Source organism: Hyperolius riggenbachi, chromosome 9, assembly GCF_040937935.1.
Source record: "Hyperolius riggenbachi isolate aHypRig1 chromosome 9, aHypRig1.pri, whole genome shotgun sequence".
Lineage (NCBI taxonomy): Eukaryota > Metazoa > Chordata > Amphibia > Anura > Hyperoliidae > Hyperolius > Hyperolius riggenbachi.
Window position 1 is genome coordinate 241266593 of NC_090654.1, and position 15112 is coordinate 241281704.

The 15112-nt window shown below is 43.3% G+C and overlaps 1 protein-coding gene across 10 annotated transcripts in view; it reads right to left on the reverse strand.

Annotated features, from left to right (window-relative positions):
* The window catches only part of MARK3 (microtubule affinity regulating kinase 3), a 158052-nt gene that overhangs the window by 21395 nt on the left and 121545 nt on the right, over positions 1-15112 (reverse strand). For 8 of the 10 annotated variants that reach the window (XM_068254216.1, XM_068254215.1, XM_068254218.1 and 5 more), the window contains one exon: positions 11785-12042. In XM_068254216.1, coding sequence (XP_068110317.1) covers positions 11785-12042 — 258 coding nt within the window. Of the gene's footprint in view, positions 1-9264; positions 9301-11784; positions 12043-15112 lie in introns of all 10 variants that reach the window. The other 2 variants (XM_068254223.1, XM_068254224.1) reach the window with 1 other exon arrangement.

Here is a 15112-nt window from a genome sequence, read left to right on the forward strand (position 1 = left end):
TTGTATTTTGTATGCAAGAAAAAAAATGTACCTGCTAAAAAAATTAGAACGATTTGTGTAACCTAACTGCCCTCAAACACTTTCCTAATTTTTGAATCTTATTCAGTGTCTGAGAAATACCACGGTCTCTTTTCCACAGGCAGTGGATAGGCAGTGAAATGCCTCTCAAACTAACAAGCTGCTGCCTGGTAACTGCTTGCTCAAGTTCAACTGCCCATGGAAATAAACCCTAACTCGTCTAAAAAATGTTGTGCAATTTCATTTTATGGTAGAAAAGTATAAGGCATATAGGCAAAAAGAACCAACTTATGAAAACCGGCCCAAAGTAGAGCGGTTTCCCAAGCAACCAGTTAGAATTCTTGTCCCCGTTTACTGGATGAAACATGACTGTTTTGCAACCGTATAAATAAATCAGACCTATTGTGTTAAGGTGCAAACACACATCCAATCTTGAGTGGCCAATTGTACCCCTTTCACGTACTGTAGTACGAGGGTCAAGAGATTAACAGATTGTAGAGGTAAATTCTAATACTACATGACAGTGGTAAAACTGGCAATTCAAGATTGGAAGATTGAATGTGTGCATTATAAAACTGCAAAATTAATTGTTTTTGGGGTGTTCTTTGCACTCAGCCTCCTGTTATTTGCTTTGCAAGTACAGTGTATGCTTCACCTTTTACTTGATGTCCACCATCCATCGCACAAAACATTTATCCCTTGTATGCATATTTATCATGTAATATAAGATGTACGTGAAATTATACATAGTATGGGTCAGATGTACAGAGGCACATTGAACCGTAGTTCAGTTATGTAGTGGCTGCTTCAATATGTGCGTATTACATTGGACCACCTTTGTTTCCACAGGTTATCCTCCAAACTGGATTAGCACCTCAGAGTTGCAACAGTCTCCCACTCCATCTCGAATATTAATCTGGGTTCAAGTCAATCTAAACTAACCACACAAAATATCTGTGCAGTGATTAAAAAACAAAAACTATATACTGTATATACACTGCATCTGGAGATGCCTTCCCTTTACATGTGCTACACTACATCCCCACCACTTAAACTGTTGTGTGAAGAAAAGGACACCCAGTGTTCTACCCAGAATGGTTTTCCAGCCGGGTGGCATGAAAAAGTAGCTGGGTGGGGCGAGATGAGAGAATGCAGGGCCAGTGCTTCTGTGTGCAATTCTGCTTACAGAGTAGGAAGTGAGCAGATGACAACCGGGTGCTCACCAAAACTAGAAGGGTGGACCACCCAGCTAAAAGAGCCTGGGGAGAGCACTGCCACTGGCAAAACACAAGGACCCCTCTTTTCAAGGACATCTCATATTTTAAGGCATAGTGTTAATAAAAAAACAAAACCACTTATACAAAGATTACCCCAAATGATATGCCAATATCTGTACCATACAAACCTCACTTGTGGTCATGCCATTCCATAAAATGTATTAAAAACTGGGGAACTAACCACATCCTACTTAGTAAAAATTACAAAAATATAAAAGCATGTGAAAGCAAATTAACTACTACTAGTCTGATTTTATTTTTTATCATCAAACCTTGAGGTATCAGTCTAGGTTGTATGTTAAGTCAGCCTGGAAGGCTAAACTTCAGTATGTAGGAAATTCAGAGAGGGAAGCAATAGAATTTTAAAAGGAATTTGTAAAACTGAACATTTTTGATTCAATCAGATGTTGTACTTGCAAAAGCTAATCGAATTCAAGTTTTAATCTAATCTGCAAATTCTTGATTCAAACAAAATCTGTATTTAATATATGAAGATTCATCTGCTAGTGAGACTGGTAGAGCTTAAAGGGACTCCGAGCACTTCTCATCGGTATACCTTTAAGCTAGACAACTAACAAAGTCGTGCTATGACCCCTCTAAAGGAGCCTCTTGCAATGGCCATGCGTGTCACTTCCTCTTCCTGCTTCATTCAGTGATGCACTACTCTAACAGAGAAGACAGGGGTGACCCGGAAGTTCTAACATAGCCAAGATGGCAGTCGCAAGGTTTAAATTAAATTTGAAAACTATTTGGTGTAGAACGGCGATTCAGGCATCAAATGAAAGAGAGCACAAGCTACAGAAAGGTTTGCATCTTTAAGTACTTTGCAGTACTGGTCGGAGTCTCTTTAAAGGACCCATGAGAGGTGCTCTGAGTCCCATTAAAATGTACCTCAATCCCTGATCCCATAACAGGAAGATGGCCTCTGAATAGCCCTGCTTTTTAATTACCACTGCTGCCTTCCACTCTACAATCTCTGTGGTCAATTACCAGTGTGTACCCTGCACTGGACAAGTGTGCAACAATGGCATCATACGTGGCACGCTGTAAAACCATCGGACTTTGGCACTTGTCTCACTCTGCACCAATAGAGATGGGTGTGAAGTAATGCGAGTGTTAGTGGTCTGAGAACTCAATCACATGGGGTGAGGGACCAGGGCAGCACTGTACTTTGACAGTCATTTCCACAGCATTGCCTCATGTTAACCTGGGAGAGAAGCCACAGCGGCAAGTAACGTTCATTAAGAATGTTGTGATTTGTGTTTTTTTTTAACCTAGAATACCCACTTTAATTGGATTGGTTAAAGACAGCAAATATGAGTAAATGTACCCTTATAAATTAGAAAAGATTCTTCCTGAGCTGCTGATTATTACACACTATAGGTCTTAAAGGGACACTATAGAGAACTAAGAAGTTTTTAAGCAACATAAGATCAGTATGAGGTAAGTGATAAAGAAATTAGGACTAAAAGTAAAGCTATGCCACATAATCCACAGCTTCAGCTGGAATGCCTTCTCTTGTGTAGTCAGAGACAGCTTCAGAACAGCTCATTTACCTGCTTTGTCACACAAGGATTTTGTTAAGTGTAGGTAAAAGGAATTACAGCGCCAGTGGCGCAAAGGAACAGTGGAACCCTATCACGTCCTCACATGGAGAGAAAAGAACCACCAAGAAAGCAGCTGCTGTAGTTGTCCCCCATAGGTGAGTGAGCTGTTCCATCACCAACTTCACAGACAACAACATTCCTGCTGAAGTTGTGGGTAATGCTTTACTTTTTATTTATTCATCATTCTGATTTCTTTACCACTTTTACCTCAGATATTTCTTCTATTATCTAAAAACATTTTAGTTTGCCATCGTGCCCCTTTACCTGCCAATTTTCTGTTATATAAGCAAATGTAACTTTATCACAATGGCCTCAATTCACTAAGCTTTATCAAACGTTTAATAATTTACCTCAAGGGTAAAATCTAATTTTTAATTCACTAAGGTGTTCTAGATTTATTGAACGTTTTATCTTCTATAAATCTATAACACCTTAGCGAATTCAAAATTAGATTTTACCCATGAGGTAAATTATCATATGTTCGATAAAGTGTTTGATAAAGCTTAGTGAATTGAGGCCAATGTAATTAGTTTACTACAGCAATAAAGCAAGAAGCTTTTTCTATTTATAAAGTTGGTTTGTTCCATCAGAAAGAGCGTTAAAATAGTATTTGATAAACTATTTTTAACTGATTTAAAAAGGCAACAAATTTATTTAGAGTCATATTGGCTTCTTGGTATTCAATGTTTGTCCAGTCCAACTACATGAAATTGTAAAGTGCAGATCCCCCGAACAAAAATTCTTTGAGTCCGTATAACTAAATCAGCATATAAGATATTATAAACATTTACACTTAAAGTTCTATTAAACTAAGTTATGTGACACAAAAAGGATATAGTTAAAAGTTTTATTAATCTTTGTTACAAGTAAATTTGGTTGAAAGTTTAGTAAATGAGTCAAATTTTACAAACATCTTGATTCAGAATGGTTTTCTAAACTGAAAGGAAAGGAGGCTTCAAAACGACTGTTTCTGGACCGGCCAGATGTCGGAAAGGTTTTTAGAACAAAATTTGAGAGATAATCTGGCCCTGTGAAGTTGTGTGTCAAATACAGGTCATCCGTAGGTACAAAAAACAATGACTGTCTTGCTGTTAAACTGAGGTTAAGTAGTGCTAGAGTAAAATTGCAACAGTACAAAATACTGCAGTTTGAAAAAAAAAACAAAAAGACTATAAATGTAAATTTTAACAAATTTAGAAAAACAGTACAGATACACTTGCAGATCTGTCACCTACACAGAACAGAGGTGGGCAAGACTGCCACTTAAAATGTACAAGACAGGTCACCACTAAGGCAACATTAATACTTTTAAACTTAGGTGTACATAGATTGAAACAAACATGGCAGATTTTGTTCGAAAGACTTGACAAACATTTTCACATGGCTTTGATGGTTTGCAACATTATTATTATTTACTTACATAAAATTTGACTATTTTTGGTCCTTTATTTTCAATAATGTGTAACAGTCAACTTCTAGTTTAATAAATTTGTATTCAAACTATTTAAAAAAGCCAATTTTAGCATGTAGTCAACAGCATCAAATAGGTATTTTTCATAACTAGGCTGATAAGGATTTTTAAGGTTCATAAAAGGTTATGCTCCTTATCAAAATATAGCTGAGCTGTAACTGAAAAACCACTATAAAAAAAGTAAAGCCTGAAGATATGGAGATGGGGCAGATTGAACAAAAAATGTGTGGCAAAATCTAGTTTTACCTATTAGGGTTTTTCAATGACCAATTGGGAAAAAGACCAACTTGATTTCAAAGTGAAGCCTTCAAAAAGGTTTCTTACTTTAGGGCAAAAATAGACCTCTGCTTTTGACTGCTGTGTCTGGCAACACTGAGTAGCTCATGATGCTTGAGATATGTTGGGGTGGTCAATTTGAGCAAATCTATGCAGCTTGAAAATTGATTGTTCGAGTTTCCCCCTATTTTGATTAAATTCGTCCATTTTGCATAATTCTGCATAAACTCAGAACTATTTGCAACTCACTGACCATCCCTACTGATTACTTCTCCATGATTTTGCCTATAGGATGAATCTTAAAAACTGATAATGTGCGGATATTGTTTGCCAAATCTGAGGCAGGTTTCACACTGCAAACTGGCAGCAGCGATGCGGTGCATCTCACCCGCCGCGCCACAAGACACAGGCCTTCAGGGAACACCGCGTTAGTATGTGGTGTTCCCTGTCTGGCCACAAGCCAAGCAGGAAGTGAGGCGTGCTTGCCGTCACTTCCTGCTTTCGTATGCAGAAGTGCACGTAAGCATATTAAGATACACTTCTGCAACGCCAACATTTTTAAAATCCCCACGTTGCCATAGAGTAACACGACTTCCAATCAGACGCAAGTACGTGCGTTAACGTAGTTTTGCCCTAGCATCGGGGATGCAGCAAAAACGTCACTTCCGTCACATCGCACCGTACTGTGGCAGTATGAAGGTCTCCATAGATTTTCATTGCCCGGCGGTGGGATGCAGTAAAAAATCCACACCGAACCACCTCGGTGTGAAAGGGCCCTAAATGGCTGGTTGCAATCACATGATTATGCCTAAGGGCCCGTTTCCACTACAGCGTTTTATGCATGCAGATACGCATAACCTATTACAAACAATGGGACTGTTTCCACTTGTGCGGGATTCTGTGCGCTTTGTCGTGCATAAAAAAAAATCGTCATGGCAGAACTATCAGAATTTGCACGCCGTAAGCGATTCGTCAGTAGTGTAACTATATAGGAAAACCTCAAGCGCTTTAAGCTTGCGGTTTTCCTGGCGTTTCCACATGCGTTTTCGCTTAAAAACCTATGTCAATGCTTGCTGGCATTGACATGGTTAAAATCGCGTTGTCAAAACCGCGAACGATTCCACGTGAAAATCCGCATGCAAACGGCAACGAAACTGCAACCGGATTCATTGCCGCGATTTTCCCGCCGAAAACGCGCCGCACAAGTGGAAACGTCCCCTAAAGGTGGTTGCACATGCATAGATTGCCACCAAATATGGCAAACAGATCAATCCTTCTCAATACGAATCTGATCAGAGGGATTGAAGCCTTCCAAACACTGCACATAGATTTTAACTTGAAGTCTATTGAGAATCTATTGAACCACAGTTCAAATCAAATGCACCAAACTTGCCTCTTGAGCTTCATTAACTCATTTAGGACATGAATGCGCTGGCCCTTGAGGACCAGAATTTTTTCTTCATTCTTGCGTTTGTGATCACTGTGATTGGCTCACAGTGATCACCTGGTAAGGGGCCAATGAAACTGAATGAAAAATAAAAAATGCCCGGCACCATGTTTAAACAGCAGGTCCTTTCCGCATACCAATGAAACTACCAACTCATGTCCCAATTGTGCGCGCAAGCAAAACTGTATGCGCAACATGTCCACATTCAGAACAAGGTTGTTCCAATGACACACACGTGGCCAACTGCACAATATTAGCCGAACAGTCACATGAGTTAATCCACCCGGATGGACTGTGCACCCTGCCCGATATTAGTCGCTCGTCTTTTCATTTGGTTACACTATATACACTTGGTAGTCATCCAACACCAAAATCAGAGAACAATCAGGTGTTTTAGATGAGCGTGTGTACGGGCCTTAATAGGTTCTGTATGCAGAGGAGGTGGTTGTTTGGGGCCACCCCAGCTAAAAATATAACCTATGCATACAGCTGCCCCTCCCATGAATGAGTACACTGCTCCCTTTCCTACACCCACCGGCTAGAAGCTACTCCATCGCTACAACACTGTCTCTTCCCCTCTCCCAGCCACAGAAACAGGAAATTCTGCAAGTAAACAACATGTCTAATGTCAGTATAATGCTTGTGCCTAGAACTGTCTCACTAGCTACTGGATCCCAATAGCTGCAGGTGACCATTATTGTGTGCATGTTTGGATCTTTACAGACTCTACCACTAATCTTATTTTAAAGGGGGAGAAAAGGAGGGGGGCATTTTATACATGGCCACTATCTTGGTATTAAAAACAAAAAAGAAAAACAATGAAACCATTAGGGCTCTTTCACAGAGTCCTTTGTGGAAACCCCTTAGGAATATCATTGCTTTGTGGTGATATTGTCCGTTGGGAAGCAGAGTGTGCAATGTCGCAGTGTGGTGGGTTCCAATGCAGTAAAACACAGCCTGCTGTGCTTTAACTGATTAATGTGAGAGTTTACAGTAAGGCATACTTTCAGTGTATGCCTCACTTTATGGTTGCACAACAGCGGTAGCGCAATATTTCAGCTATGTTATGTTGCGCTTTTATCACAACTGACTGTGTGAAAAGTCCACTTCTCTCACTGATGGTTGTGAGCGTGGTTAAAAATGGTCATTTAGCTGCATCCATGCCATAAAGGTGCCTGGAGAGAGGACAGGGAATTGCTGCTAGTACATTAGTAAAATTACCAATTTTCTACTACGGACAAAGGCCTGGGTTCCCACTAACCGCTATTTTCTTAGCAGATTGTGATTTGCGAATGTATATTTAGAAAATCGCATCCCTCAAGCAGAATCACACCCACAGCATTACATTAGCAATAGCTTTTCAAATCATAAGCGTTCAGAAGCGCTGCTAGTTGGGTCCTAGGCCTTAACCTACCCAGACTCATTTAGAACCCTCCCCCTACCACCTAATCCTTGTTTCGCTGATGAAAGGGGAATGCCCCTGAAACACGTTGCAAATGAAACCAATCAAAGTAAGTTACTTTGTACACAGGTTCTCTGTGTCCTTTCTGCACGCATCCCATCCATTCGACACCAACTATACCGCTTAACTCCCGTTAGCTTAGAGTGTTTGAGCGGAGCAGCTGAAAAGACCACTACAGGAGGCCACTCCTAGAAGCATTATCCACCGAAACATTCCTCAGCCGGTTGGCCCACCTCTTACTTCATCCCTTTGAGTGCTCTCTGCCCCCCTTCTGTCTTTTTCAGATAATTCAGCCACTGTACAGAGCTGCACCACCTGTCACTCATCCTACACTTATTCATTGTCTACACACACGACAAACCCAAATCGCTCCCTCCGCACTCGTGGGAGCCTCTGCAGGGGTTAGAAACCTATCCTCTTTGTCCTTCAGAACCACCAATAGTTGTGGGGTCCAACTAAAGGTGCCCATTAACAGTACCATTTTTTTCTTCAAATTCAATCTTTAAACGCGATTTGAAGGATCAAAACTAATCAGAAGGCAATTATCAATTGTTTCCATTAACGGAACGCTTGGAAGTGTACCCAAGGCGATGTGCGGCTTGATGAGATAAATGTGTATGTACAGTGCATAAAGCGTATTCATAACCAGGCCGTTTTAGTCTTTTGCTGCCTGAAAGTAAATTTTTAGGCATGGAAGTGACAGCTGTCTATAGTAGACATCACTGATAAGCTAACTACAGCCATTAAAGTTTTCCTGGCAGAATACAACTTCTGAGAGCAAGAGGACATGGAAAAAAAAAATGGGGGACACAGACTGTCCCTGAGCAGGAGCAACAAAACATTCAAACTACTTTGTAAATGTTTAGATATAAAAAAAAAATGGGATAATTGGGAAAAAGCCATTATTAGGAGTATGAGGATAAATACAATTGTTTATCTCATCAGTTTATTTTCACCTCGGGTTCACTTTAAGAAGTTTTCACATTCTGATTCCATCATAAAATCTAGTTTCAGATTGATATTTTTTCCTTTTCCAATTGACCAAAGAATCGTATCACAGTGATTTGCGTCACAAATGGCGCAGTTTTCTATACAATTCGATCATAAAAATTGCTTTGAAAGACCGAATTTGAAGGAAACATTGTACTATGTATAAGCATCTTTAAATGTGCAGTTAAGACAGAAAAATGCCCACAGTTTACCACCTTCATAAGTGTAAAATGTCAAACTGCTATTATTACAAGCAGGGCCAGATCTTTGTTCCTAAACCATGCAGTCTGAAGCAGGGGTATATTTTTCATTTAAAGCAGAAGTACCCTTTAAGGTTGATGGCCTAATAAATATGCTAGTAAACTTTATTAAAAAAAAAAAAAAAGTGTGCAATACCAGATTACACCCTTGTGTAAACCTCGGAGGTAGCCTTAGTGTCAGAGTTATTAAATACATGTGTGCCACTTAAATCAAGATCTAGGAATCTAATTCTGAGAAACTCGTGCTAAAAAAAACACACTGAACACAATATAGGAAGGCTAACATTGGAACAACTAGACAACACGTAACCTTTACTCTGCTTTGATCTCCAAAGACAATTGCAAAAGCTGAACTTAAATACATGGATCATAATGGTCTACAACAGGTGTTACACTAGCAAAGCTCTACTCTAAACTAAAAAACAAAAAGGGAAGAACAATGCATAGATACTTTACAGTGTCTCAATGGCTCAGCAGGCTGTGCTTTCATCCCTGGTCCAGTTTGGAAGGAAATAGAAGGCAGCTGGTTTAATATTGCACTAATACACATTCACTGCGGTACGCTTAGCAAGCAGTAAAGTTCAGGTGAAGAGTTGTGTAAAGGATGGTGGGACAACCTATCCTGGTCAAAGAGGCAGATTTATCAAAAAATGGCACAAGGGAAATCTGAAGCTGGTGCAAAGAGTTCATTCAATATTCTTGATCTGGACATCTATTCTGATTTTTCTTGCACTGGTTTTAATACACCTGTTCCACTGTTACATGTGCCTCTTTCCTCCTACCCGAAATCCCTTAGACCTCATTCACAAGGAAGTGTATAGGATACGGCCAGAACCCGAAGTCTGGCCACTTTCAGTTCTGGCCAGGAAAAAACTAAAAGCGGCCATCTCACTGCGGCCAATGTGAGAAATTAAGATTTACAGGTCCCTAACGGCCAACTTACTGTTTCAGTGTGAGAAAAACTGGCTCCTGGCCTCTGGGGCCTCCTCCTGCCCCCTCCTATTCAGCTCTGGCAGCCTGGACACACAACACATTGCCCCCCCCCCCTTCAACGTGGCAGGAAAGCAGGGATTCCTGATGTTCGTTCCTACAGAACGCGTGCTGACAGAAGCAATGTCTGCAGCATTCCTGCTCTGCTTACCTGCCACCAGGGATGCTCAAAAACAACCCAGGAGATAGCCGATAGTTGCTATCCTGATATCACCTAGGACGGCTGTGCGGGGGTTCTAGGTATGTCCCTCTGCGCCTCCCACGATGCGCTCCACGTGATTACAAACACTTCCTCCTTCAACCCGGAAGGAGGAAGTGTTTGTACTCATGTGACCGCCGCGTGGAGCGCATCGTGGGAGGCGATGGGGGACATACCTAGAAGACGTCAGACAGGTAAGCTGGACCCCCCCCCCCTCCGCATAGCCGTCCTGGGAGATGTCCAGATAGCAACTAACCGACTATCTCCCGGGTCGTTTTTGAGCATCCCTGCCTGCCACAACAAAGCACTCTGGAGGAGGAGGGGGGGGGGGGGGGGGCGGACACACTCACGTGTGTCCCCGGCTGCAAGAGCTTAATAGGAGGAGGGCAGAGGGAGGAGCTGGAGCTGAGGAGCCGGCTTCATTTCTTGCATTGACAGCATAAGGCGGCAGCCGGGAATTCGAAATCTTAAATTTATTTCTCACATTGGCCGCAGTGAGACAGCCACTTCTAGTTTTGCCCAGCCAGAACCCGAAGTGGCCAAACAACGTCAAAACAAATACAAAGTGGGATGAGATTGGACACTTGAGCCAAGTTGTGGGCCAGTGTCGTGTCTAGTGGAACTTATAAAAGTCCCCCGTGTGCAATGGTTCCTTTCCCTTATATAGTTCTCTGGTGTATACTAGCCTCATCCCTTCCCTATACAGATCCCTGGTGCCTACTGCCCATATCCCTCTTCTATACAGTTCACTGGTGTCTAGATACTCTCTACTAGACTAGTACTTACCCCTCCCTCCCCCATATGGCTCCCCTGGTAATCCAGGACTTCACCACCAATGTAGCTTCCTTGGTGGTCTAGAGTGGGATAAACCAAATACAAAGAGGGGGAAACGGCTTGCGGGGCGAGTTTGCCATGTATAAGCTATACAGTGTCCACATCTTGCAACAATGAAGGGTTAAACAGTCATCTACTAGCTGGATTACATTAATTTTTTAAAACCAATAAGCATTAGGTATAGTATAAACCAAAATCTGGCATACATAATGTGTGTAGGTAATTTCTCACAGTACATGGAAAAAGGTAAGATTGATGAGTGATCCCACATTTACTGCTTGCTAAGTGTAGCTGGTTTTATAAATCTATTTAGCAGTCTATATATAAATATACTATTATGTATAAAAAAGCAGATTTATTAAAACTGGGAGGGAAGAAGAGGTAAAGCATCTAACTTAATAGTTGTATCTGGTTACAAGAAAACCTTTTCTTCTGTCTAGTTTTAATAAAATTAGTTTCAGCAGTCCACAATCTATAATTTGTTACCCACAACTATGCACCAGAACCTACATCTTACATAGGTTTATGGCTGAACCTATACGCCATCCCCAAGTCTGGACCACCATGATAAAGGGGGGATGGGGGGGGACTTCTCCAGTAGTTCTACAAAGAAGTCCTACCACCGAGAACCTTCCACCAAGTGCAGAGGTTCCAGGTGGGACTATAGCTCAGAAACAAAATGGAGAGAACCGATGGCCAGTTTACTGTAAGCGCTTTTAGTCTTCCAAATCTTTGGAATATGGATATTTTTACAGAAAAAAAAAAAGGCAAAAAAACAAAACAAAAAACAGACAAACAAAGGGTGTGTCGCCATATAAACATGGCACAAAAATATACAATGTTACAAAGAATACAACAGACGAATCCTCGACATAAGGTTCTCATTTTGGGAGTGATGGCACTCAGTGTCTGACGAGGAAATAAAGATTCCCCAAACCGCCATAGCAACTTACCTTCTAGTTAATTTTGAAGTTAATTTACTAAAGAGGTTAGTGGAGCCTCTACTTCTAGTCTGTGACAAAGGTGTGGCTTCGTGAGATAAGCTGGGTGAAGCGGGTGGTCCATTGTAGGTAGCAGTGCGTCGCTCACGGAGTTGGCCATGGAAAGTGCTTCGGCTGGCGGTTCCTCTAGGGAATCGCATGCGGTCTGGAGTAGTGGTGCTTGTTATGCTGTGCGTTGAGGCCACAGATGTCCTTTGATCAGGCATTGTGCTGTGAGGACAAATTAAATTAAGAGTTATTTCTGCAGATCTAGAAAAGGAAGAGGGGGGGGGGGGGGGGGGGGAAAGAGAAAAAGAAAAAAAGAAACAGCCTAGGAAGGGTTTGGCTCTTCAAAAAACACTAAACCCATAGAAACTGCCAACTCCACATAGCTCTACAGAGGACATTCATAAATGGTAATGAAAAGGATTCTGAACTTACTAGATACGTCTAGTAAAGAAGCCAAGTTTGTTTGGTAAAGGGAGAAAGTATGAATAACGGTTGTGGAATTTGCCAAACTTCCATACTACTAAGTTCCCATTAAAGCAGACATCTGGGAGAGAAACAAAATCTCTATGTGGAAGAGGACACTTTGGGCGTGCCCTCTTCTCATTTGGCTGCAACTTCCAATAAAACAGCAGTGACAACCCTCAGGATATCAGCAGGTGCCCTCACCTTCCCACTATCTTGAATTTGGCACAGTAAAAGGGTGGCCACTATAAGAGAACCGCTACCCTCTCACATTTCCCAATACTGCATAAGAAGAGAACTATCTACATTAGATATTTTAACGGCCATGTAGGTCATGATTAATCTCCTTAGCGGTAACCCAGTGCTGGACACGGGGTAAGCCGCCGGAGGGAGCTGCTCAGGCCCTGCTGGGCCGATTTACATAATTTTTTTTTGCTACACGCAGCTAGCACTTTGCTAGCTGCGTGTGCATAACGATCGTCGCTGCCACCCGCCGATTCGCCCCCCCCCCCCCCCCACACGAGACCCCTGCGCTGCCTGGCCAATCAGTGGCAGGCAGCGCTGAGGGGTGGATCGGGACACCCGCTGACGTCAGGACGTCGATGACGTCATCGTGATCGTCGCCATGGCGACGGGGAAGCCCATACAGGGAATCCCGTTTAGAACGGTATTCCCTGCAGGGTAAAAGCGCCGGCAGCGATCGAAGGGGTGGGAGGGATAGCGAAGGGAGGAGGGGGGAGGGGGGGGGGAGCATGTAGCTAGCGCTAGGCTAGCTACATGCTTTAATAAAAAAAATTTTTTTTTAAAAAAAGTGCTGTGCTGCCCCCTGGCGGATTTATTGTACCGCCAAGGGGGCTAAGACACCAGCATATTGAGGGCAGTAACCGTTTAAAAACCGCCAACAGCACTAAAGAGAAAGACCTATGCCACTGCCACAGCTGAGGTTAGGTGTAAGCCCCTCACTTAATGAATATATTTCACTTTGTGGCTGGAATATCACTCTAAGATGCTCTACATCTTACACTGCTGTATTTAACCTCCCCGGCGTTCTATTGAGATCGCCAGGGAGGCTGCGGGAGGGTTTTTTTTTAATAAAAAAAAAAACTATTTCATGCAGCCAACTGAAAGTTGGCTGCATGAAAGCCCACTAGAGGGCGCTCCGGAGGCGTTCTTCCGATCGCCTCCGGCGCCCAGAATAAACAAGGAAGGCCGCAATGAGCGGCCTTCCTTGTTTTGCTTAGATCGTCGCCATAGCGACGAGCGGAGTGACGTCATGGACGTCAGCCGACGTCCTGACGTCAGCCGCCTCCGATCCAGCCCTTAGCGCTGGCCGGAACTTTTTGTTCCGGCTACGCTGGGCTCAGGCGGCTGGGGGGACCCTCTTTCGCCGCTGCTCGCGGCGGATCGCCGCAGAGCGGCGACGATCAGGCAGCACACGCGGCTGGCAAAGTGCCGGCTGCGTGTGCTGCACTTTATTTGAAGAAAATCGGCCCAGCAGGGCCTGAGCGGCAGCCTCCGGCGGTGATGGACGAGCTGAGCTCGTCCATACCGCTCAGGAGGTTAAAGAGAGTCTGAAGCGAGAATAAATCTCGCTTCAGACCTCATAGATAGCAGGGGCATGTGTGCCCCTGCTAAACCGCCGCTATCTCGCGGCTTAACGGGGGTCCCTTCACCCCCAAATCCCCTCCGTGCAGCCGGGGAGCACTTCCGCATTGGGGCAGGGCTAACTGCCGCAGCCCTGCCTCATGCGCGTCTATCAGACGCGTACCTCCGCCTCTCCCCCACCCCTCTCAGCCTTCCTTCACTGAGAGGGGCGGGGGAGACCCCCATTTAGCCGCGGGATAGCGGCACACATGCCCCTGCTAACTATGAGCTCTGAAGCGAGATTTATTCTTGCTTCAGAGTCTCTTTAAGGAGGAACTGTCGCGAAAATATTAAAACACAAATAAGAAGCATGTTTCTCCCAGAGTAAAATCCGCTATTAATTACTTTTCTCATATGTTGCTGTCACTTCCAGTAGGTAGTAGGAATCTGACATTACCGACAGGTTTTAGGCTAGTTCATCTCTCCACAAGGGATTCTCAGCATGACCTTTATTCTTTTATAAAGACACTCCTTGAAAAAGATTTATACAAAGATGCTGGCCAGCCTCCCTGCTCACTGTACACTTTTTTGGCAGTTGAATGGACCAACCGCTATTCAGGAAATGTGGTTGAAAACAAAGAAAAACCTGAGAGCCCCAATGAGAAGGATGGGTTAATCCAAAATTTGTCGGTAATGTTAGATGTCTACTACTTACTGTAAGTGACAGCAACATAGGAGAAAAGTAATTTATGGCTCATTTTACTCTGGAAGAAACTTGCTTTTTATTTGTATAGGTTTACACGTATTTTACATTTTAAGATTTTCCCGACAGAGGTCCTTTAAGTATAAAAGAGCAATATATGATCAACAGGTAAACTGGCTTGCCCAGTAACTGGCAAAATGAGCCACACACCAGGCTTCAACGGAGACACTCCTAATGACTTAAAGCCAGTGTTTACCAAGTTAAAAATAAAAAAGTCAGATACTCACCTAAGGAGAGGGAAGGCTCGGTTCTAATGAGCCTTCCCTCTTCTCATCCGGTGCCCTCGGTGCTGCGCTGGCTTCCCCGTACGTGTCCGCCGCCGCAGGGACTTCGGAGGTCTTCGGGAGCACTCAGGCTTCCGAAGACGGGCCGCTCCGTACTACGCACGCGCGAGTGCGTCAGACGGCGCTCGCGCATGCGTAGTATGGAGCGGCCTGTCTTCGGGAGCCCGAGTGCTCCCGAAAGCTCCCTTCGGCATGCGGA